Source organism: Felis catus, chromosome E3 (assembly GCF_018350175.1).
Source record: "Felis catus isolate Fca126 chromosome E3, F.catus_Fca126_mat1.0, whole genome shotgun sequence".
Taxonomy (NCBI): Eukaryota; Metazoa; Chordata; class Mammalia; order Carnivora; family Felidae; genus Felis; species Felis catus.
The window spans coordinates 28,404,622-28,430,307 of record NC_058383.1 but is presented as its reverse complement, the minus strand read 5'-3'; the positions used below and the strand labels follow the sequence as shown (position 1 = coordinate 28,430,307).

At 49.8% G+C, this 25,686-nt stretch overlaps 1 protein-coding gene across 5 annotated transcripts in view; it reads right to left on the bottom strand.

The window, feature by feature from the left end:
* The window catches only part of MYH11 (myosin heavy chain 11), a 125,556-nt gene extending 100,404 nt beyond the window's left edge, over nt 1-25,152 (bottom strand). For 3 of the 5 annotated variants that reach the window (XM_023246709.2, XM_023246710.2, XM_045048059.1), the window contains exons 1-2: nt 24,998-25,152; nt 7,426-7,787 (exon numbers count right to left, since the gene is read on the bottom strand). In XM_023246709.2, the coding sequence (XP_023102477.1) occupies nt 7,426-7,770 (345 nt within the window). In that variant the 5' untranslated portion in view covers nt 7,771-7,787; nt 24,998-25,152. The remainder of the gene's footprint in view (nt 1-7,425; nt 7,788-24,997) is intronic. The other 2 variants (XM_023246707.2, XM_023246708.2) reach the window with 1 other exon arrangement.
* Nucleotides 25,153-25,686: the final 534 nt, after the last annotated feature.

The following is a 25,686-nucleotide window of genomic DNA, read 5'->3' as shown; positions in this document are numbered from 1 at the left end:
GTGCTAGACAGGTCTCCACCATGCTGGAGACAGATAAATCAGAAGAACCCACAGATCAGAGCAGGGACAAGGACATTGAACAATAACATCCAAGGAACCAGGATGGAGCCCAGGGGATTAGGGAAGCAAGGAAGTCAGGGCCCTAACCCACCCTGGGGGCGGTCAGAGAAACCTCCAATGAGGAGGTCTCAACAGACAAGAAGGGCTTATCCTGCTCAGGAGGTAGCAAAGGCACAGAAGGCAGCAGGGCGAGTGTGTGCATGCAGCCTGCAAGCAGTGCGGTATTTCTGGAGCATCGAGGAGGGGACAAGCCAGGGTGAGGGGTGAGGCTCCTGCAGAGGCGGGCAGGGGCCAGACCACACAGAGACGGATGAGTCCACCGCTCCCTGATCTGATCTTCCAGGCCCCTCCCACCAGAGCAAGTGCCCTGAGGGCGGGACCACCCTCTTCCTCTGCTTCAGTTCAGGCGTTGGCCTTGGCATACAGTAGGTGCTCACTAAATGCTTGCTCAATAAATGACCGAGGGGTAAGCTGATTACAAATCTGCCCCGGAGCAGGGACCCCCTATGTCTTCATCTCTGTGACCCGGGGCTTTGCACTGGGCTGGGACACAGTAGGTGCTCGGGAGATGTTTGCTGAGCTGGTGGCACAGTTGTTCCACAACAGGGGCTCTGTGTCCCCCACTCATCTGTGTCCTGGTCCCCAGGGCGAAGCCTCCCATAAACTAAGTGCCCAGTCAACTATCACTTGTTTGAACGGATGTCAGCCAAGTCCTACCTCTCTTTCAGGTCTGAATGCCACCTCCAGATCCTTCTGGGCTGTGCCCACTGCCAACCACAATGCTCATTCATAGGCCAAACCACACCCTCACCAAGCCCTTGAGCTGGAGGCAGTAAAGGTCAATGGCTAAGGATACAGAATTGAGTACCGAGGACTTGGTTTGAAACCTCATTTTGCTACTTTCTGGCTGTGTGACCCCGGGAAAGTCTCTTAACCTCTCTGAGCCTACCAACCTCAACTACAAGATGACGGTATGTAACAGATCCTTCAAAGGCTTGCTGTGAGAGAGTGCTCGTGAAGCATTTAACAGAGTGCCTGGTATACAGCAGGGGCTCAATAAACATTAGTGACCATACCATGCTGCCTTGGTTTCATGATGACAAAACCCTTGTCAGCCTGGAAGCTTCACAGGTGCTGCTTCTGTACCTCGAGTATGTTTCCCACCCCCCTCAATCTTCCCAGAGCCATTTCCGTCTCCTCTTCCAGGGCTCATCCTAAATGTCACCTTCTGGACCGCAAGCTGCACATCACAGTTTCTCCAGCACCCAGCGTAGGGCCGTATACAAGGCAGACCCCAGTCAATAGTTGCTGAAGGCAATGAATAAAAGAAAGAATGTGTAGCTCTCCCAAATCCATCACCAGCTTCTGAAGAACTGTCCCTTCCCCCCTGTTTGCCTGGGACACCTCCTGGTGCTAAGCACCCAGCAAGCACTTAACCCGAGCTTCCAGGCAGATCTGAACCTCTGTTCGGCGCAGCAAATCTTTCCAGGGCACGACGACCCGAGGGGAAGGGCTGAGCAGGCATGCCCCCGGCAGGGTGGTCGGGCTGCAGAATCTGGAGGTTTGATCGACAGTGTTCAACCTCCGTTGCCTTCACCAGACCCGCCCGGCTCACCGGCTGGTGGCGGTGTTTCTGCCTCCTCACTGTCCCCAAGGTCCTCTCCAGCTGGTCAAGTTCAGAGGTTTCAATAGCCCCGCCTCCTGTGTCCCGGCCAGCATTTCAGGGCCCCATGCCACCAGCAGGTCCCAGCCACAGGCCCAGGGTTTCCCTCTTGTGACCGTATTAGGCAGTGACTCCAGTTTTTCCCTGACACTTTATATGGTCAGCCACAGAGCTCTGAGCAGGAGTCTGCTCCCACAGCCTGCGGCAGGAACAAGCACCAACGGAGGAAAGTGGAAAGAACACAGGCTTTGAGCCGCACGGGCCAGGGGAGAACCTCAGCTCTGCCCTCATTCATCACCTGTGTGACTCATGGGAGTGGCCGGACCCCTGAGTCTCTTCTTCCCCATCTTCTTCTCCGTCTATAAAAAGATGGAGACCCGTACCTTCTTTGCCAGGTTGTCACACAGTGTCATGGCAACATCTGTCCTTAAAGACAGACACGGTCCACCAGGAATGCAATTTCCTGCAGCCTTGATTTGAATGGGAAGAGAGACTAAAAACTACCTAAATATCCATCATCAGGGGGCTAGCTTCTTAATTATGGCATGCTGCCATTAAAAAGAGTTTATTTAGGGGCACCTGGGCGGCTCGGTCGGTTAAGCGTCTGACTCTTGATCTCGGCTCAGGTCGTGATCTCAGGGTTCGTGGGATCGAGCCCCGCTTTGGGCTCTGCACTCAGAGTGCAGAGCCTGCTTGGGGTTCTCGCCCTTCCTCTCTCTGCCTTTCCCCCACTCACGCTCTCTCGCTCTAAATAAATGAGCAAACATTAAAAAAGAGTGTGTTTGTACATATACATGAATGTACACCAAAACAAATATACATGCATCTGCCTGTATATGTATAAAGTATTTCTGGAAGCCTATGACAGAAACACCAGAGCAGTTCCTCTGCAGAAGGGAATCAGAAGGAATGGGGGTGAGGCAAAATTCCCGATACGCTGATATACTATTTCCTATCTGTATGTGTTACCTATTCAAATCAGTGTTTTAAATTCAACTAGATAGTTACAAACAAACACAAGAAAAAGCCACAAGACGTCATGTATGCTTCTTATTTTTAAATATTCTCTTGAGGTCTTTGCATGGATGGCCTCACGTTACTAGAAAGGTTTGAGGCCATGTCAATTCGAAAGATCTGAATAGTGAGCTCACAGGGCTCAGCAGAGGGTAGGCTCCAGCTGTGTCTTCTTTCTACCTTCTAAGACTCGGTGCAGTCATGTATTTTTTTCCCACCCTCCAGGACTCTCTGGCACTCAAGAGGCCGCTGCTCATCATCTGTTCTCAGCATCCCTGGGTGGGTACCCCTTCAGGTCACTGAGCCAAGTGTCCAAAAAGAACACATCATCCCCTGCTTGCCTTTGGAAGGAAGGCCTTTCCTTACCCCCTGGTCTTCCTCGAACAGCGACGTAAGAACGAGGAAAATATCCTTTGGGGTTCACAAGTCAGGAATTTGGGCTTGGAAACCCAATCAATAGGAGAGGCCATCCACCTTCGATCTGGATCAGGTTCCTAACCCCAGGGGCTTGAAACAGGGGTGGAAAGTCCTACTGTTTACAGGGACCAAGCACGTCAGACGGGACTAAAGTAAGCCAGGTAGGAGGAGAACAATAGGTAGGTGATGAACGACCAACAATTCTCAGCCTCAGGGTCTGGGAGACAACAGGGAGCAGTGAGGCCTATGCAAAAACAAGGCCCACAGCCCACCTAACAGGATGGCCCAGGGGCTGCTTTTTAAAGCAATGCCAGCAACTGAGATTTTCTTTTTCTTTTTTTTGTGTATGGGGGGGTGGCAGTTGGAGAGGAAGGGGGAGAGATGTATCAAATTAACTCCTCCATTTCTAAAAAATTACTCACTCTGGGCCAAAGGCTTACAACCTAGTAGGTGCTCAAGAAATCCTAAGTGAAAAGTTAGACTTCTTCCTTCTGTGCATGTAAAGCTTGTCGAGCTCAAAGTTAATGGTGCCCGTGGCATCATCCCCACATGCCCCAGCCCACAGCCATCACCTCCTGTTCAAGCCTCCAGATATCCTACAGCCCCTTACCATCCAGGGGTCGTCACTCTGGCCCTGGAGGCAGCCAGACCTTGCCTGAATCCCAGCAACAGGACCAAGCACGCCTGAGCCTCAGTATCTTGGTCTCTGAAATGCGGTAAGAGCCTCTGTCTCCCAGGATCATTGGAAGGAATAAATGAGTAGCAGTTAGAAGCACTGCTCCCAGGGCCAGCCTTCCCGGCTTCAAGACCCAGCTGTTTCTTATCAAGTTATTTAACTTTTCTAAAACCCAGTTTCTTTCTTTTTTTTAATTTTTTAAATGTATTCATTTATTTTTAGAGAGAGGGAGAGAGATTGAGTGAAGGGCAGACAGAGAAGAAGAGAGAGAATCCCAAGCAGGCTCTACGCTGTCAGGGCAGAGCCCAATGTGGGGGTCGATCCCAGGACCCTGGGATCATGACCCAAACTAAGATCAAGACACTTAACCGACTGAGACACCCAGGCCCCCACCCCCACCGGTTTCTTTAGCCGCACCCCCCAACACACCCCACCTCTGACAACCCCCCTTCTGCAGTGATTCTGAGCGTGACTATCTTCGATGCCTCAGGTAAGTGACATCCTGATTGTTCGTCCTTCTGTGACTGGCTAGTTCAGTGACTAGTTCAGCTACTTCAGCTAGTGACTAGTTCAGCTAGTTCAGCTACTTCTGTGACTAGTTCACTCAGTATAATGTCCCCTAGGTTCGTCCCTGTTGCCACATATGATAGGATTTCCTTAAGGCTGAATCATAGTCTGTTGTACGGATACAGCACATTTTCTTAATCCATCCATCGTGTTAGAAACTATCTCCTGCATCTTCCTTGAGCTCAAGTGTGTCTAATCTTTCTCCTCTTAATTACCAAGCGGCTCGGGGCATGGGCTGAGCCGTGTAACCCCCGGAATCCCACAGCGATGCAAACAGAACAAGCAAGAGCCCACGCATCCCCCAGCTGGGCAGGCCAGCCGAGTGTGACACAGGTCCCTCCCTTCCCAGGCAAGTCAGGTCAGGTCTCTGCCTCGGACAGGTCATGTGCAGAGTGGGAGGTGACCTTTGCTGTCACCAGTGGGGTCAAGGACACAACACGCTGGGAAGGACTTGGGATGGGACCCAGGACAGGCAAAGCCCACACTTTACTGATCTTCCTGTGCCTGAAACCCTGGTCTCATCCTCCATATACTAAAAATAGAGCCAACTGCTGAGTGGTCGCGCTAAGCTCCGGGCAGAGGGAACCCAGCGCCCAGAAGGGCAGGTGAGGGTGGGCGAGGACTCAGAATCACCAGCGCCCCACCCCCCCCGGCCGCTGTGTGCCAGGATCAGAACCTGCACAAAGATGGCAAGAACCCGCATCAAAAGGCTCATGAAATAGGACCCAGTGGCTTCTATGGACTCTTCTAGAACCAAGAGGACAATAGTCTTGATTTGAGGTGTACTTTGCAGAACGGAGGGGAAAGTTCTCTTCATTACCAAGGGCAAAGCTGGACAGACGGACGGATGGATGGACGGACGGACGGACACACACACACACACACACACACCGGATGCTCCAGCATCACCTGCCAACACCCACCTGCTCTCAAGGGCTGTACCTCCCGCTGTCAGGTGCTGGGAGACTAACTGGCTGTGCCTCCCCTCCCCCGCTTCCTTCTTGATCTCCTCCATCACGGACAACCGGTTCAATTTAAGTGATTAAATTGAGCAGAAAGGAAGGAGACAGGAGTAGGCACGTGGTCACAAGGCCGGGAGGCTTTGCGTCTAATCTGTGCAGGGAAGCATAGCAGCAATTTAAAAAAAAAAAAAATGAATCAAAGCTTCCATCTGTTTGTCAGATTAGATATTCTGGGTCTTGGGACCTTCAGGAGGCCTTCATTTCTTCCTGGTTTCTATTTTGGGCTCAAACGCTGGGTCAGAGGACAGGAGGGGAGATTTACACACAGGCCCGTCCTTGACCTCCCCCCGGGAGAGAACACATCTTCGGTGGGAGACCTGGGAGAACTCTCACTTTACCCCAGCTCCCTGCAGGCTGGCCTCCTTAGAAACGTCCGTCCTGTGCTGACAGCTCCAGGTTGATGAGTATTGCCGTACAAGGAACAGCTTGGACTAAAGGTACTTTCCCCGCTCAGGGCAGTTAAGGACAGGCTTTAGCTCTCTGAGCCTCAGCTTGCTCATGTGTAAAATGGGACAAGCATACTTTTCAGCGGATGGTCTGCTGGTTAAATGAGCTAAGACGTGTCAAGTTACACGACATGGGTTACCCTAGAGATTACATAGCCCCTAAGAGGGTATTTTGGGGGGTTATAATGGAAATGTGGGAATGCTCGGCCTTGACTCATGCAGAAGAAAGAGCGAGCCACTAACCTATGTGCACAGGCTCGTAAATAGGTAAACATGTACCATAGTCACAGAGAAACACCGAGAACATGGCAACATCTTATCAGTTTGTGATCTCTGGGCGAGGACTGGTTTCTGTGTCGGCTGTGCTTTTCAGAACTTTCCGAATCTCCTGCGATGAACGTGACTTAATTTCCTAATTAGGAAAAAAAGTCTGCCGAGCATTTTTAGAGACGACAAGGGGTTTTTTTGGTTTGCTTTGCTTTGGTAATTTTCACGCGGCAACATGTAAGGGACGGGGTCGGAGGGCACAATGATGAAGTGACTGTCTTTGCCAATTTGCAAATGATCCAAGAAACAAGACCCTAACAACGGCATAACCAGCAGTAACACCGAGAGTTGTGAGCGCTGACAATGTGCCCAGACGCGTGACAAGTGCATTCTTTTCGGCGTAACCCACTCCGTGAGGACAGTACTCTTGTTGCGTTCATTTCATAGAGAAGGCAACGAAATGCCAGAGAAATGAGGTAACTCACCCAAGGGATCGGCGTGCCCTTTCCGAGAGGCAAAGAGACCGAGTCTAACCCGGAGGGCCCTCTGCCCAGCAGTTGAACACCAGGGGGCCACCGAGGTCCCTTTGGTTCCGGAGAGTGGGTCCAAACCCACAAGGAATGTGCGTACCCCGAGTCACATCGTCCCCCATCATCTATCCCAGGCTGCCCCACAGGACTTCCTGCGGGAACAGAAGTGTGCTATGCAATGCAGCAGCCACCGGCCTCAGGTGGCGGTCGAGCACTGGATATTGGCCGGTGCCACCAAAGAGATGCATTCCGACTTCTAAGGAACTTGCATCTAAATTTAGTTAGCCGCAGGTGGCCGGTGGCTACCACAGTGGACAGGGCAGCTCTGGTCTGCACGGCCGACCCAGAGGAGTCCCGGGTCCAATCTAGGTATTCCCATTTGGGCCAGGGAAGGCCTCCGCAGAACCTAGCCAGACCCCCAGGTCGCCTCCTGCCTGGCTGCCCAGGGGGTCCAGCCTTCCCAAGAGGTTTCACGCACCTCGTCACCTCCAAGATGTCCCTTGGCACGTCGCATGTGGGGTCACGTGCCATCTCTGCACTTCCTTCACATGTGGGGGGGGGTATTCCCATTTCACCTACAGGTAAACTGAGGCTTTGGTGAGTGGCAGCATTTTCTGGTGTCACCGAACCAAGTGGGGCAGGGCCGAGGTCTGGACCCAAGTCTGGACAATCCCACGTCACCATGGGGCCCCTCTCCAACGAAACTTTCCCCCTCCCAACCCGTAGGCCTGCACGAAGGGACTGGCTGCCCCAGGACACTCACGTAGATGAGCCCGGAGAAGTACCTCTCCCTCAGGTTGTGCAGCACAGAGGCCTCATTGAGGCACGTCAGCTCTGCCATGTCCTCCACCTTGGAGAATTTGGGCGGGTTCATCTTCTGGATGTCATCTTTGCCGACCGTCACCTTCTTGCCATTCTCCACCAGCTCCACGATCACCTCGTCCCCCTTCTCCTCCTTGATGCTGGCTGCCTCGAAGCCCTGCTTCTCCGAAGGGACCCAGACCAGCTTCTTGGCGGCCCAGTCGGCCTGGGCCACTGGGCTGTTGACGAAGTTTTTGTCCACAAAGAGGAACTTCTCATCATCGCTGAGCTGGCCCTTCTGCGCCATGGTGCCTGGTCGGTCCCCTGTGGAATAAAGCGACAGCATCAGTATTGGGCCAGAACCGAGCCCCAAAGACGGTCGAAGCCCTTGCCTCGCATGCCCAGGGAACATTCTGCCAAGTAGGAGGATGTTCCCTGCGGTATGTTTATGTGGCCAAAGAATGCAAACAACTCAAAGTCCCTCACGAGAGGGTCTGCATCATTGCCTATTGTCAGCCATCATGGCACCGGATCCACAAACCACGTTATTTTCATGCGACAAGATACTACTATCCAGGGGTCTCGAAGCAAGAATGAGGTCTACGTGCGTGGACATCCCAAGAGGTCCACGTCTTACTGTTTACTATAAAAATAAAAGAGAGGCGTTCTTCAAATAGTTAAGCCCAGCGATACCATAGGATCCAACAATTCCATTCCCAAGTGTAAACCCGAGAGGAAAGAAGACAGACGTCCGCACAAAACCTCGTAGCGAATGTTCACAGAAGCATTCCTCACGATGGCTAACACGGGGAAGGAACCAAGGTGTCCGTGGACAGATAGAACGGATAAATAAAATGCGGTCTATCCATGCAGTGGAATATTATTCAGCCTGAAAAAGGACAGAAGTACTGATCGACGCCGCACCACGGAAGAATCTCAAAAAAATTACGCCAAGTCAAACAATCCAGTTGCAAGGTGTCACAGACTGTAGGATGCCCTTTATATGAAAAGTCCACAACAGGCAGATCCACAGATATTCAAGCAGATTGGTGGTTGCCAGGGCCTGGGAGAGTGACAGCTAAGGGGGACAGGGCTTCTTTAGGGGTAATGGCAATGTTCTGGAATTTATTGTAGCTTCGGACGTACAGCTTTGTGAATATGCTCAAAGCCATTCAATTGTACCATTTAAATGAGTGAATTACATGGCACGTGAATTATATCTCAGTAAAGCTTTTAAAAAAAATGAAATAAAGGAGTGTAAACAGTAGGTATAATACCCCATTTTTATTTAAAAAAAATTTTTTTTTCAACGTTTATTTATTTTTTTTTTGGGACAGAGAGAGACAGAGCATGAACGGGGGAGGGGCAGAGAGAGAGGGAGACACAGAATTGGAAACAGGCTCCAGGCTCTGAACCATCAGCCCAGAGCCTGACGTGGGGCTCGAACTCACGGACCGCGAGATCGTGACCTGGCTGAAGTCGGACGCTTAACCGACTGCGCCACCCAGGCGCCCCCCCATTTTTATTTTAAAGTATTTAGAATACAAGGCACCTGGGTGGCTCAGTTGGTTAAACGTTCAACTTCAGCTCAGGTCATGATCTTACAGTTCGTGGGTTCAAGTGGCACATTTGGCTCTCTCTCTCTCTCTCCTGTCAGCACAGAGCCTGCTTCATTCAGATCCTCTGTCTCCCTCTCCCTCTGCCCTTCCCCCCTTCAACTCTCACTCTCTCAAAATAAACATTTAATAAAGAAAAAAATAAAATATTTAGAATAATACAGGCAAAAAAAAAGGAGAAATATGCACTTAATGAGTTTAAGTGTGAGGGGCCTTTCACTTTCTTTTTTAAATGTTTATTTTTGAGAGAGAAAGAGAGCGAGCACAAGTTGGGGAGAGGTAGAGAGAAAGGGACAAACCATCTGAAGCAGGCTCTATGCTGACAGCTGAGAGCCAGATGTGGAACTCAAACTCACAAACCGCGAGATCATGACCTGAGCTGAAGTCAGATGCTCAACCGACTGAGCCACCCAAGCACCCCTGGGATTTTTCACTCTCTATCATTTTTTCCCAGTTTTTTCCATCGTGGTAAAATATACATAGCACAAAATTTGCTATCAACCATTTTTAAGGGTCATTGCAGTTCAGCGGCATGAAGTGCATTCATACTGGGGTGTAACCGTCACCCCCATCCACCTTGAGAACTTTTTACATCGTGCAGAACTGCAACCCTGTCCCCAGGAAACGCTAACTCCCCACTCCCCTCCCCCGGCCCCCGGCAACCAGCATTCTACTTCCCGTCTCTAGGACTCTGCCTGCCCTAAGTTCCTTGTACAAGTGGTGTTTGTCTTTTGGTGACTGGCCTCAGCATCATGTCCTCAGAGTTCTTCTAGGCTGGCAAATGTGTCAGAATTCCCTTCCTCTTCAAGGCGGAATACTATTCCTCAGGATGTATACACCCTATTTGGCTCCTCCGTTGGTTTGTTGATAGGCGCCTGACTGGCCTCCATGTTTTAGCTATTGTGAATAATGCTACTGTGAACATGGGTATACTTTTAATTATGTATTTTTACTGTCTTTGTAGCTTTTTAATTTTTCAAAGTGTTTACTTTTGAGGGAGAGACAGGGAGTGAGCGGGGGAGGAGGAGAGAGAGAGGGAGACACAGAAACCGAAGTGGGCTCCAGGCTCCGAGCCGTCAGCACAGAGCCCGACGCGGGGCTCGAACTCATGAACCGCGAGTTCATGACCTGAGCTGAAGTTGGATGCTCCACCGACTGGGCCACCCAGGCGCCCCTACCCTATTTGTGGTTCCCTAATTTTTTGTTAAACTTATGATCAACAAAAATCGGGTTTTGTTTTTGTTTTTGTTTTTTACAAAAAGCTTCCAACGGCCACTACAATGAGAAAAAGGTGCTCGACCTCGCCAGTAAAGAATCTGAAAGCAGTGAGATGCTGACTTTCTCCTATCAGCTTGGCTGAGATGAAAACTATCAGTAATTCCCAGTGTTGTCAGGCATCGGAGGGGCTGGGCCTCTGCACAGGCCACCCTTATGGATGGAAAAACCTTAGCATCTCTGCAAACCCTTTCACGTGCAATTCCATTGCTACTAGTTCAGCCTAAGGCAACAGACAAGGGCTAAGAGACGCACAAGGCTGTGGCTTGCGTTTATGCCAAAATTTCACCCTTTTCTTTTTACCCTATTCATCCAAGGGCCACTCCCATGGCATAAAATTCTCTCCTGTAAACGTACAATTCAGTGACTTCTAGCAAATTTACAGACTTGTGCATCTATCACTACAACGAAATTTGGAACATTCCCATCACCCCAAAAAAGGCATCCCTTGCGCTGGTCTGCCCACATTCCCCGTTTCCATCCCCAGTCCCTGGCACCCACTCATCTTCTCTCTGTCTCTAGGGCTTTGTCTCTCCTACACATTTCCTATCAATGGAATCGTACAATAGGTGACCACTGATCGTGCAAAGCTATTCGTGATGTATGTCCAAGTTAAAATTATGTACAGGGGCACCTGGGTGGCTCAGTTGGTTAAGCGTCCGACTCTTGATTTCGGCTCAGGTCATGATCTCTCGGCCGGGAGAATGAGCCCCACGTCGGGGCTCTGTGCTCAGCACAAAGTGTGGAGCCTACTTGGAATTCTCTCTCTCCTTCTCTCTCTGCCTCTCACCTCCTCCGGTGCTCACGCACACACGCTCTCTCTCTCAAAATAAACATCGAAAGATGCTTTAACAATTATGTACAAATAGAATACTCAGCGGGGGAAAAAACAGACAAATCTCAAAAGCATTATGCAGAGCCCAAGAAGCCAGACCCAAAAGGCTCAATGACTTCACTGACCTACAAGTCAAGAAACGGCAAAACCACTACGACAGAAAGCAGATCAGTAGCTAGCTCCCAGCACAGGGAGGGGAACGGACTGCCAAGAGGCACAAAGGAACTCTCGGAGGAGGGAGGAACATTTTCTATACTCTCATCACGGTGGTGATTACACATCGGTACATTTCTCAAAACTCACTGGGCTGTATGCATACTTAAAAGCCAGTGAATTTTTAAAAAAATGGTGAGTTTTACTGTATGTAGATTATATCGTAGTAAAGCTGATTGAAATATTTATAATAAATATATTTATAATTATGTGTGTGTGTGTGTGTGTGTGTGTGTGTGTGTGTGTGTATACATGTTTAAATGTCTACAACACTGAGCCTAGCTGGTTCAGTTGGTGGAGCATGCGACCCTCGATCTCAGGGCTGTGAGTTTGAGCCCCACATTGGGTGTAGAGAGTACTTAAAAAAAATAGTCTAGAACACTATAGGGGCGCGTGGGTGGCTCAGGTGGTTAAACGTCCAGCTTCAGCTCAGGTCACGATCTCACAGTTTGTGGGTTCGAGCCCCGCGTCGGGCTCTGTGCTGACAGCTCGGAGCCTGGAGCCTAATTCAGATTCTGTGTCTCCCTCTCTCTCTGTCCCTCCCTTGCTTGTGTTCTCTCTCTCGCTCTCTCAAAAATAAATAAATAAATAAATTAATTAATTAATTAATAACATTAAAAAATAAAAATAAAATTCTAGAACACTGGGACACCTGGCTGACTCAGCCGGTGGAGCGTGCGACCCTTGATCTCAGTTCGAGCCCCACGTTGGGTGTAGAGATTACTTAAAAAATTAGTCTAGAATATTGTATGCTAAAATATTAAACTATGGTTCTATCTGGTCCAATATGGCAGAGTTTGAACATCAGTAAGAAACGTAAAGGTAAGAATGGAGAGACGAATACGTTTAAACCCATGAGGCATGATGATTAAAATAAATGTTAAAGACCAGCCAGGTAAGATGCTGGGGAACCAAGACGTTATTTTGCAAACTGGTAACGAATGGGGGGGGGGGGGGAGGGAAGCAAAACCTTGATTCTGACTTCCCTTAGTTCCTCGAGGTCACTAAGTATTTGACAAAGTCTGTATGTACAACTCCAAGTCAGTGACCGTCCTGTCCACATGAGGAGCCCATTCTTCCTCCCACCGTCTGGATGTGTCCACGAGGCAGGTGCTGAGGCAACAGATTCTTAATGTTCTGTCTAGCAGCCCATTCCAGACCATTCCTGCAGGAGCTGCCCCTGCCCTAGTAACATTTGCTGCCAGCCAGCTCCTCCCACCTGCCCCAGCGGTCCTCCCCCACCCACTGCTGCTGTGCCTCCAGGAACTAAGACATAGGCTGAGTTAGGATGTATGGCCACCAGGACATACTGTGTGGTTGACGCCCTACTTCAGCAGAGAAGAATTCACAGCTCCTTTGAGTTCACCAAAATAACCCCCACATCTCACAAATGGGCAGCCAACTCCTGAGACACAGACTACAAGGCAGGAAAGGACAGGCAAGTACTCTGACCTCCCCTCTTCTCCTTCAGGGGTGAAAATAACAATGATAAGAAACTGATAAGCTCAGAGGGGGTGGTTACTTTTCCCCTGAGTCATGATCTAGTAGTTCATTTTTAACAAGATGGAGAAATGAGCAAATTATTCCCCAAATCTGAATAATCACTTCATCATTCAAAAGGAGTGAAACAAAGAATTGCAGACAGACACATGGCCCTGGGTTTAACAATCACATTACCTGCATTTTTAAATTCTTACGGGTTTTGCTTAGGACATCATCCCAAGAGCATCCCCACTCCCCCCACCAAAACCTCACTTTAAACTGACGTTAAAAAATACTCCCGTCTAGGGCACCTGGGTGGCTCAGTCATCAAGCATCTGACTTCGGCTCGGGTCATGATCTCACAGTTCATGAGTTCGAGTCCCACGTCTCGAGCTCGAGCTCAAGCCTGGCTTCTCTCTCTCTCTCTCTGCCTCTCTCTCTCCCTCTGTCCCTCTTGGGATGCTCTCTCTCTCTCTCTGCCCCTCTCTCACTTGCACCCCCGGATTGGCATTTTTAACAAGTTCCTGGGTGATGATGAGGAATGTGGGTCTGGGGTCTATACTTTCAGACCCACGGTGTAAGATGAAAAGTGGATAGAGCACTTCATCATGGATACATCAGGAGGGGGTCACCTAAACGTGTTAATTAACATTAACCATCACAGTAAGGAGTTGATCAGAACGATGTGCCCCCAGATGGGATGCCATAGAAAGTGCCTCTACTTTCTATGGAAGAAGGAAATATTCTTCTAGAAAGGAAAAGGGCTGGGGATGGGGGCCAAAGCGGGCAAAGCCTCTGGGTCCAACACCCCAGGAAACACGAGGCACAGGGAACACACTATATACTGTCATGGGGGGAAGGGGGGGGGTGCAATGAAATCCACAGGTGGGAAAGCATAAGACAAATGACTCCATTTCCTTAAGAACATACAGAAAAAAAAGGAGAGAAATTTATAAACTAGAAGCAGTTGGGGGGGGCGGGGGTTCTGAGACACAGAGGAAAAGTGGGAGATGAAGACAAACAAAGCCCAGTTTGATCATTACCAAAGTGGAGTGCTAGGTGCCTGGGGGGGGGGTGTCCTAGTGACCTCTCTACTTGGGCATATGTTGGAACGTATTCACAATGAAAAAGTCAAACAAGGACAATAAAAGACTAACAGGGAGAGAGGAAGGGGAAGAAACACACATTCTCTCCCCACAACGCACACATACAGGGCAAATCAGAAGCAAGGGCACATTTCACATTTTTAAAAAGCCACCCCTGGGGCTCCCGGGTGGCTCAGTCGGTTGACCTTCTGACTTCGGCTAAGGTCACCATCTCACGGTTCATGAGTTCGAGCCCCACCCCAGGCTCTCTGCCATCAGCACAGAGCCCGCTTTAGATCCTCTGTCCCCCTCTCTCTCTATCCCTCCCCTGCTTGCGCTCTCTCAAAAAAATAAAGAAACCTTAAAAAAATAAAATAAAATAAAAAACCATCCCTCACACGGAAAGTTTTGAGAAAGCGAATGCGGTTGTAAGAAAAAACAAAGTCCCGACCCATGCCTCCAGAAAGAAAAATGTAGGAGATAATCAAGAAAAATTCAACATTAACAATATCCTTTATATTAGGGAATCTGTTAAATTCTTCGATGTGACAATGGCTCTGTGGTTCTATCTATTTAGGGTCCCTTCCGGGGCGCCTGGCTGGCTCAGTCAGAAGAGCACGCAACTCTTGATCTCAGGGTCACGAGTTCGAGCCCCACCCTGGGCGTAGAGATCACTTAAATGAGTAAACTTTTAAAATGTATTTAGGGTGCCTTCTTTTCAGAGCCAGTGGGAAGGAGTTGTATCTGAAGTAACAAACCTGGGGTTGAGGGATGAGGTGCCTCAGGTGGGTTACGCTGTTGCATTGACTTCTGCACACTTGACCTTTTTCTTTAAAAGGAAAAATGCTGGGGCGCCTGGGTGGCTCAGTCAGTTAAGCGGCCGACTTCAGCTCAGGTCATGATCTCGCGGTCCGTGAGTTCGAGCCCCGCGTCGGCTCTGTGCTGACAGCTCAGAGCCTAGAGCCTGTTTCAGATTCTGTGTCTCCCTCTCTCTGACCCTCCCCCGTTCATGCTTTGTCTCTGTCTCAAAAATAAATAAATGTTAAAAAAAAAAATAAAAAAAAAAGGAAAAATGCTACTCTATCACCTGCGTGCCACTGTCTTCCGTGTGTAAGCCATATCGCTGTCACACGCCTCCCACTTGGCCCTTAGGTCATTGCCGGGGCCAAGTCTTCTGAATACCAGCAGGGATAGTCAACACTCACAGCGGGGTCAGCAAGTAACATCAGCACGCTGTTGGGAATCTCGCCTTACGGGCAGCTCCCCCTAACAGATACGGACACAGAGGCCCAGAGAGGTGACGGCATCTGCCTGAGGTCACACAGCTCAACGGTAAGAGAGCCAGGTTCTGAGCCCACGTCTGATTCCACAGCCCCTGCCCTTGCCTCCCACCTGAGCCCGATGGGCTTGGCAGAAGCTCGACGGAGAATTTGCAATAAGTGAACCGACCCTAGCAGGTACCCAACACAGTGCCTCACGTGCACATTTGAACCAAGAAGGCAAACGCAAAAAAAGGACATACTACGTGATTCTGTTTATAGGAGGGTTCAAAACCAAGCAAAAATGTCCCTATGGTGACACAAGTCAGATGTCTTAACTGGAAGAACAGAAGCCGAGGGGGGCTTACGGGGCTGATGTTCTGCTGCCATTTTTTTTTTTTAAGTTTATTTATTTATTTTGAGAGAGAGTGGGAGAGGGGCAGAGAGAGAGGAACAGAGAGAAAATCCCAAGCAGGCTCTGCACTGTCAGCTCAGAGCGTAATCTGGGGCTCAAACTCTCAAACCTGGAGATACGACCGGAGTGGAAATCAAGAGTTGGACACTTAACCCGCTGAGCTACCAAGGCGGCCCCCCGTGCACTTTTCTGATACAAAGTATCCAAGGCGGCCCCCCGTGCACTTTTCTGATACAAAGTATTCACTTCCATGAAACCTTCTGGTTTCCTTTTTTCTTCTTTATGCTAAAACACACATTACATAAAATTGACCACCTTAACCATTTGAGTGCACAGTTCAATAGTGTTAAGTACACTTGTTAGTGTGCAATGAAGCATTTTTAAAATAGTACCAAGGGGCACCTGGGTGGCTGAGTCGGTTAAGCATCCAATTTCAGCTCAGGTCATGATCTCACGGTTGGTGGGTTCGAGCCCCGCATCGGGCTGTCTGTTGTGAGCACAGAGCCCGCTTCGGATCCTCGGTCCCCTAACCGCGCCCCCCCCGACCCCTCCCCCGCCGGTTCAATCACTCACTCAATCAATCAACTAAAAATTATAAAATAGTTTCTAAATATACTCAAGAGGGCTCGGGGGAAAGTTCTGAGCAACATGTCAATGAACTGGGTTCCTTCTAATTGCAATGTTGGTCAGCTGCCTTAAAAGTCAGAAAAACACCAAAAAACACAACAGAAAAATACAAGGACACAGGAATCGCCGTCGCCAGGAACTCTGTCTAATCTAAGAATCAAAAACACAAACAAGACCGAGTGTAAAGAGTCCGTCTCTGTCCAAAAAAGGAGACAGAGAAGCTGGCTGGCTTCTCAGGGCTTTGCTGTTTCTGACAGTTACGATGCACGAAACCTGCTTTGGTCACAGGCAAGAGGAAGCCCGGCTTCACCCGAGAACAGCATTTCCCAGAGTGTGCTCCCTGGAACCCTAATCCCTTGAAATATTAAGGGGTGGGAGTTGGGTGGGATTCAGGGAGATTGAGATACTCTTCGAAAGAAAACGACTCTGCGGTTAAATCCACTGGCAAAGTGCTCCCTCCCCCCACCCCCGCCCCACCCACATCCCCACCCCCCACCTGTGCATGGAAAGGCAGGACAGTATCAGGACATCCAAGACTTTGGCAGGTCCTAAAACCCGAAAGCGATTTTACTCCTTTAGACCCAAGGCTCCCCAAAACATTTGGCCACAGACCTCTTTTCCCACCAAACACCGATGAAATCTCACAAATATGCCCTTGAGAAAATGTAGTGAGCCTAGCAAGTTAATAATATTAATATTAGTGGGGCGCCTGGGTGGCGCAGTCGGTTAAGCGTCCGACTTCAGCCAGGTCACGATCTCGCGGTCCGTGAGTTCGAGCCCCGCGTCAGGCTCTGGGCTGATGGCTCAGAGCCTGGAGCCTGTTTCCGATTCTGTGTCTCCCTCTCTCTCTGCCCCTCCCCCGTTCATGCTCTGTCTCTCTCTGTCCCAAAAATAAATAAACGTTGAAAAAATAAAAAAATAAAAAAATAATAATATTAATATTAGTAATCAGAGCCGCTAAATCTTTATTGGGTGCCAGCTATGGTCTCCTTTAATCCCCTCAGAAACACTACAGGGTGCACCATCAACTCTGGTTTACAGACGAGGATACGGAGGCACAGAGAGGTTAAGTAACTTGCCCATCATGGCACAGCCAGCTATGGTGGAACCTGAATAAAGGTGTATTTTCAAGGTGATCTTTCCTGCTTTGTCTTCTTTGAAACAGGCAGAACATTTGAGGACAGGAAATGCAGGCACACCCAAGAAACATCCTGGATCAGTGTAGAAGGCTCCGGATAATTTGGCTTAATCGTTATAAGGACGTGCCTCAGCATGCACCCAGAGCCTTGAGTTTTCAAAGATTTGGGACGGTGACAACCAGGTAAAAAAGTCCCAGGTGGGGCATTAGGGGAGGCACTGGGAGGAAGAAAATAAAAAGTAGCTTGCAAAGTAACAGCAATGATCAGGGGCCCAGTTCCAGTCAGAGGACTCTCCTTGTGCTAAGCGGAAACAAAACCTGGTCTCCTGTTCCCTGTTGTGGTCCTTACTTCCAAGGAGGTTTTTCGGTTTTGTTTTCTTTTTTAAGTTTATTTATTTATTTTGAGAGAGACAGAGAGCGAGAGAGAGACAAAGACAGAGAGCACAAGTGGGGGAAGGGCAGAGAGAGGGAGAGAAAGAGAGAATCCCAAGCAGGTTCCACACCACCAGTGCAGAGCCCGATGCGGGGCTCGAACTCACAGACCACGAGATCATGACCTGAGCGGAAGCCGGATGCTTAACCGACTCAGCCACCCAGGCGCCCCTCAAGTAGGGGTTTTCAATCTTGACACCATGGACGCTTGAGGCCGGTCAGTCTTTGTTGGGGGAGGGGCTGTCTTATGCATTCTAGGCTGTTTACAGTGTCCCTGTCCTGTACTTACTAGATGCCAGTAACTCCTCCCCTTGTCAGTTTTTTTTTAAATGTTTATTAATTTTTGAGAAAGACAGAGACAAAGTGCGAGTGGGGGAAGGGCAGAGAGAGAGGAAGACACAGAATCCGAAGCAGGCTCCAGGCTCTGAGCTGTCAGCACAGAGCCCGACGCGGGGCTCGAACCCACGAACCGTGAAATCATGACCTGAGCTGAAGTCGGACTCTTGAACCAACTGAGCCACCTATGTGCCCCCGGCCCTGCCAGTTTTAACAACCCAAAGGCCTCTGGACATTGCCAGATGTCTCCTGGGGGGGTGGGGCGACATCGTCCCCGGTGAGAACCACTGCTTTAGAAGAAAACCCAGGACTCTCTGTGGAAGACAGTTAAGGCCTGGAAGGCCAACTGCTGGAGGTGACACGGGGGCAGTGAACACATCCCAAGACAAGACGCAGACGCCCAGATGTCGGGGGTCGAAGGGGCACCTGCAGGGGTATTACGAAGGACAGACGGACACTTAAGGACGCTTCAGGGATCGAGGGGTGCTCTCAAACTTTTTGATGAAAACAAAGGGCTCTGTGGCAATGAGGCCAGAAACGTGTGACACGACACGGCTCAGTGTGTCCGCTGTGCACGCGGTCCTGATTTCCCCGCCAACACCACACAGCTTCATTCTTTCAGCACAAACATGCCGTTCTTCAGCCTCTGTGAAACCACCCGGTTACAAGTCCCAGTTCCGCCACGAATTCGCGGGGTGCCTGTGGCCAAGCCACTCTCCCCCTCTGAGCCTTGCATGTTTCATCTGGGGGGAGAAAGTGGGCTGGCCTGACATTGACATTCTATGATATCTGTGATTCCGTATCAAAGGGCTGGGATCGGACCACACAAGACCGTTCAGCTTGGTGTGTTTTAACATCAGCTTTATCTTCCCCAGAGGGACGCAGGGGTAAAAAGATCCTGCCCTTTCTGCTTCTGCACTAATAAAAAATGAATCAAATACCCCAGGGCCCGAATAGTATAGGATTTGCACATCATCACGCCTGGTCGACAGCTTCCCTGAAGACTTTATTGCCAAGCGGCCGGCTCAAGAGCTTGGACCACAGACACAAACCTAAGTGTCCCCAGGGGTCACGGGAGCAATTGGGCCGAGAGCCCTCTTGCCCCGCCTAGAGATGGTGGTAGCTCCTTCACTCCAGCCGGGGTCACCTCATGAGTATGTGGACCCTGAACTTCCAGGCTTGCAGTCGACCCAGAAGTCTGACTTTAGGTGTGAAACAGCCGCCACTCAAGTCAAATCATCGCACAGTTTAAGCGCTGTGCAGACAAAATGAACGCCCTCTGAGCCCGGTCTAGGACACAGTCCACCAGCTGGAAGGACCTCCGCATCGGAGAAGCTAGTTCAAGTCCTGGGGCAGGTGTGGAAGGAGCCGGGCGTGTAGAGGGAAACAGGAGAGGATCCAGGATCCCTAGATGCATCAGTTCTCTCTGCCCCAAGCTGTCTGCATGAGACAATTGGATTCTAAATCTGTTATTGGTAATAGCCACTGTAATTACTGGGCCTCTTCTACTCATGGGGTATCGGGCCAGGCCATTGATTAAATACCCCAGCTTGCTATGTGTCCTAAGTGTTCAGCAAGGTGAGCATAATTTATTATTCCTGTAAGATTACAGAGGTCCTGGAAAGTAAACTAAATTAAAAGCCTTCTCTTGCAAAAGCTGGAGTCGGGATTTAAACCCAGATTCACCCGATGCCCAATCTACTCTTAGCAGAAAAGCTCTTGCTTGCTTCAAGGCCTGGCCCCCTCCGCACTCCCCCCATCAATCATACCACCCCCCACCTCCCCAGGGTGTGATCCCAAGGAAGCCCGACTTCACCTTAACTGGAAAAAGGCGAGCAGTGGACCATTTCACTGTTGCTTTGGGACATCTCCCCTGACTTAAATACTGTGTTTAAAGTAACTCCGGGGCACCTGGGTGGCTCAGTCGGTTAAGGGTCTGACTTCGGCTCAGGTCATGATCTCACAGTTTATGAGTTCAAGCCCCACTTCGGGCTCTGTGCCGACAGCTTGGAGTCGGGAGCCTGCTTTGGATTCTGTGTCTCCCCCTCTCTCTGCCCCTCCCCGGCTCATGCTGCCTCTCTCTCTCTGTGTCTCTCAAAAATAAATAAACATTAAGAAATAAATAAAGTAACTCCAGAAGGAAGTTTTTTTTAGTTAGTAGAGTGAAATTATTTTTCTCTCCTACCAAGAGAACTTGGTTAGCAAGAGACACGATATAGCTCCTATGAAGAACACTTTTGGGAAAGAGAGAACTGGTCATTTCCGGCCCTCAAAGCCCCAGGGTATTTTGTATCTTCCCGCCCTGGCATAACGTGCTTACAATTAATGTACAGTCTCGAATGTGACAGACATTTCTCAATATCTATCCATTTTAAATGCGCGTGCCCTTTGACTTGGCCATCGCATTGCTGGGAATTGATCTTACAGATAAATTCATGTAATTAGACAAAAATAGATATAGGATGTTCCCTGAAACACTCTAAGTGATGGGGAGCAGCTGGTATGTTTCCATAAGGGGTTATTTCAGTAAGAAGCTGTACTTTCCAATACTAGAGGATTATACAGCTGATTTTTAAACATGCCAGAACATGCCGATAGAGAAAGATGTTGAAGATCTACGATTAAGTGGGCAAAAAAAAATCCTAATGTCTGGAATGCCAGGTTTTTTTTTTTTTTTTTTTTTCTGAAAAAAAGGAAATTCGACATAGCAAAGTTTTGGAAAGATACCCAAGAATACACTGACCGTGATTACACCTAGGGGTAAGAAAGAATCGAGAGGGCAAGGAGGAAGGGGCTCAGGGAGACAGGCATTCTACGAGGAGACGGGGGACTGGCAATCGTGACCCCAGATCAGGACCCAGCGGTCTCAGACTGAGGTTCCTTTTGAGATTATACGTCATCTGCTCCACGGTTCGCTTCACCAGGGGAAGGAAGGAACAGGTATAGTAATGGGGCAAGTTCAAGCCTGCATGAGTGAGCAGGGGTTGAGTCCTGTGGGCCCTTTCTTGGGGACTTTGATGAGGGCTGTTCCATCCAAACCCTTGAATCACTAATGCAGGTTCAAGATACGGGACTCCCCCGTGCAGGAGCAATGGACAGCACTAACTAGTTTCTCCCTCACCTGAGCCTTACAAAATTCCTGCAAATTCCCGCTTGGCCTTCTCCGAACTCAGCCTTTCCTCCAACGTGTGGCCATAGCTCAACTGTTTAAAGGTCAGAGGAGGAAGGCGGAGAGACCCCAGGGAGCCAAAGAGCCACCTGAAAAGCCAGATAGGTTCCCATTCCTAGGTGAGCCCTTCCAGGATGCCATGATGGCCCGAAATGAATCACAAATGGGCTAGTAGAACTGGAATTTGCGATGTGCCTGGCGTAGGGGAGCAAGTGTGGCCATCTTCAAGTGGAAGGTTCTAACTACCACCTTCGTGCCAAATAGGGATTGGGATTATGGAGGCAGGACACAAAAGGAAAATAAGGGACAAGTTTCTCCTTGACACAAAGGTCACACGATAGGCTTTCTGATTCTGCTAAGTACCAGCTGTGCCACATGAAGCACAATCCTTAAGGTCTCTGGGCACGTACGTGATAAATAATCGCCCACTGAAGTGAGGCAGAGGCCAGGCGATGCTACCCCCTTCGTGTGCATTTTCCCACTTAATCCTCCCGACAGGGTAATCCCTCGGGCTCTAGAGTTACAAAGAGCTAGATCTGCAGGATCCAGTCTTCCTCCTGGGCCAGTCAAGCTATCCTGAGCAAGTTATTCAGACCACAGTAGTAAAAAGGGGCCAACAACAGTATCTACTCCCAAGGGTTGTTGCGAAGATGGTAACATGATGCCAGTTAAGGGCTCAGCGTGTCGACTGGCCAAAGTGCTCACCAAACGTGAGCTATTCTCCCCCACCCCACCCCCATTTTTCAGATGGGAAAACGGAGGTTTGTGAAGTCCGGTGTGGAGGATTTCCAAACTTGCTCATGACATTCTAGGATTCCAGCGGATTCAACAGCGGACTTGGTTTTCCGGAAAAATCTCACACGGATCTGATTTGAGAATTACACGGAAATCCATTTCAATTTCCAACAGGGCGTCCGCCTGCTTGGCCCCGATGTGCTGAAGAAAGAAGAGACCCTTCCTCCTCCAAAATAAAACTGTCAAGAAAGGCCGTGTGAGTGCCCAGCGAGAAGGCACCCTTCTTCGAACCTGGAAGAGTGCCCTCACCAAGAACCGAGTCTGCCAGCTCCTTGATCCTGGACATCAACAGCCTCCAGAACGTTCCCCTGCAGGTCCCTAAGATCATAAGTCCTAATCTAACTGATTTAGTCAGTAATGAGCACCAAATGCTGAATAGGAGACCCAGGTCCTTGGAGGTGAATCAATTCGGATGGCGGTCGGTCAAGTCACGATTCTGACTGGCTGGTTTGGCCAAACCTTGGTGGGGCAGAGCTCCGGGAAGAGGGAACACAGAGGAGACCATGCCAGAGGAAGACACGGAATTAGGAGACTGTGGGGGCCTGCCCCGAATGAGGAGTGTTAGAGAAATTCGTTACAGGATTGGACAGTAATCCTTATGGTCTTGTGGAGCCTTGGAGTTAGTTCACTGCCAGTGCAATATGGTCTGGCAAAGATAATCACCAGGTATTGTTTTCTACTCCTATCTTGGAAAGCAGTAGTTTAATAAACCCGAGTGGCTAAAAACTTTTTTTTAATTAAAAAAAAAAAGTCCAAATAAGAGAGGAGCAGGGAAAAATAATCCTCCTTTCCTCCCAAATGTCTTCTCCTCTGGGCCCCTCCACTTGTTCCCAAATGGGAAGGACAAGGGCCAAGAAATCCCCCAGAGTCAAGACCAACAAAGCTGTGTTACGACGCTAATTTGCAAGCGAGCCGGGTATGGCCTCATGGAAAACACTACCATACATGGCCATGTTTGCCTCAATCTCAGCCCTCGGACAGAAAAGTAATGATAACAAATCCATAACAAATACCTTGTACGGAAGAACACGTCTATTTCAGATGCGAAAATAAAAAACCCACGGTGTGTACCAGGCGAGCCCCAGAAGCTTCTTGGAGAAAGCTCGTCTAGTTCATGAGTTAGACTCTGGGGATGGCAGTCTACCCATCGGCCCCAGCTAGATTACCACACCACCAGGGGACAAATGGTGCGTTTTATTTTAAATTCCCAAAAGGTCAGCTTATGTTTTCTCCAGAGAGAAGATGATAAACCCTTGCTTTCCGGAAGCATTTGGTCCCCCCAGAAACTTGACTCCAAAAGACGTTTGGTTCATGGTAAAGACAAAAGGTGGTGGGTCAAGACCACATAGCCTTGGTATCAGACAGACCCAGGAATGGGTTCCACCACTTGCTAGCTGTGTGAGGCTGGGCGAGTTACTTAACCTCCCTGAGCCTCAGCTGCCTTTTGACTAAACAGGCATCATGGTGCCTCCTTAAAAGGTTATTGCAGCATTTAAATGAGATAAATTAAATCGAACACTGCTACGGTGCCTGGTACATAAGTATCCCATCAGTGGTGGCTATCTCAATGGAAAAGCACCAATGGAAGACTTCCTTCCACAGAAATTCAACCTATTTTACACCTTGCCATCCAATGCCTTTCAGCCCAGCACCTTCCAGTTCCCTCTCTGTAAAAACAAAACAAACAAAACAGGAAAACCTCTCCATTGGTACCTTTAAGGAAACTAAACCCATCGAGAAGACAAGACGAAGCAAAACACAACTATGCAAATCGGGTTACTAACAATCCACCTGCCTTCCCTTGGCCAAACCCTGGCCACTTAACCATTTAATCTCTCAGTTCTTAACACTGTAACCAAACCCTCTCCTTGGGTTTCTAACTATTTTCTCTAACGTCTTGATCAGCATAGCTTTGAATGGCGCCCTTCGTCAGGCAGCAAAATCCCCACCAGCTCTCTGTGCAGGGGGAAAACTGAAACAGACATCAGCCAGACTTTTTCTCACTTTGGTCCACTTTGTGGGGACGTTCAGAGCAACAGGGGTGCCAGCAACTCACAGGAAATCCCAGGGCACTCTTAGTTAACACACCTGCAGGTCATGGATGCAAATCGAAACTGTCCCATCTGTCTGGGTATTTGAAGCCCTTGGGGTCAACCTGGATAAGATTTTTTTTTTTTTTTAACTTTGGAATGGGGGAGGGGAGTCTGGAAGAAAACTGGGCTGTGGTAAATCAACTGCATCATAACCAGCCCTCCCTCTCTAGGGTGATCAACAAACACATCCTCTAAACTCATGAAAAACGCACTCGCCTTTCTGCGAGGCATCTGCTCACGTGTTTTTCACTGATTTAGCACGTTTTCAACAGAATTAAGCCAGGCTTCCAAATCCATTCAGAGCGTTACTTTGCCTGCCTCTGTGACTGCAAAAGACTTTCTAGGGAAGTTCAGCTGTACTTTATCTGTGCCTAGAATAAAAGTTAGAAGCCAATGGAAGCTGCTCCTCTGAGATTTGAAGGGATCACATCTCCCAGATGTGTCTCGTAAGAATCATCTGGGATTCCTCCTTTTTTTTAAAGTACAGCCTTTCTGGAGATTCAAGTGTAACTGGAGGTGAGCCCGGAATTTTTGTCTTTAACAAGTACCCCCAAGGTGGCACTTCTGGTTGGCCACCTGGGGAGATGGAGGTTTGGGGAAAACCTAGGTTGATGAAGCAGAGAAATGAAAACTGTGAATCCCCACCTCCTCACCAGAGTCCTTGACCGTATGACAAGGATGGCAACAGAAACACCTTGCTGCTCCCCAGCCCCTGTAGGATGACCCCTACCCAGCTGCCCACCCCCCAGTACCACCCTACTTACAGATCTCCAACTGGGGGGACAGCGGAGAAGAAACCGGGTGGAGAGCTCAGATCTGGCACACCTCCCAGGCAGGGGCGTCCAAATCTCCCGGCTCGCCCGGGAAGCCTCTCTTTATAGACCCGGAGCTGCCCCCGGTGGGAAAGAGGAGGCGGCCCGGGGGGGAGGAGGGGGGAGGGTCCCAGGCTGCTGGCTCCGCAGCGCCCCCTGCAGGGCCCTGGAAGCGCGGCGTTTTGTGCCGTTCCTGGCCTCACCTGCGGCGGCTCTGGGACCGGGGCGCACACGTGGCGGGGACCCAGGGGGCTGTGGCGCTCCCCGCAGAAGAGTTCGGGCCGGTGTCTCACACCGCCCCCCCCACCCCAACCCGGCTCTGGGACACTCACCGAGGCTCTGATTCCCAGAGCAAGGGGCCGAGCGATCAGCGTCTGGGAGCGGGGAGGGGAGATGCTTGAGAAGGTCTCCCTTCAGTCAGTGCACGACCCCGATTTTAACCGCTTCCTTCCCCTCGGAGGGGGCAAATGTGGGGGTCTGAATTGCCACCTCCCAGCCCCGCTCCCCCTTTTATTCGCCATCCAGTGCCTGGAAAGGGGGCCGGCCGCACTGCATGAAGGGTAGAGGAAGGGGATTTTTTGAACTTTGCAAAGTGCAAGGCAGGAGCCCCCGACGGCTGGGAATCGTTTGGGAAGGGGAAG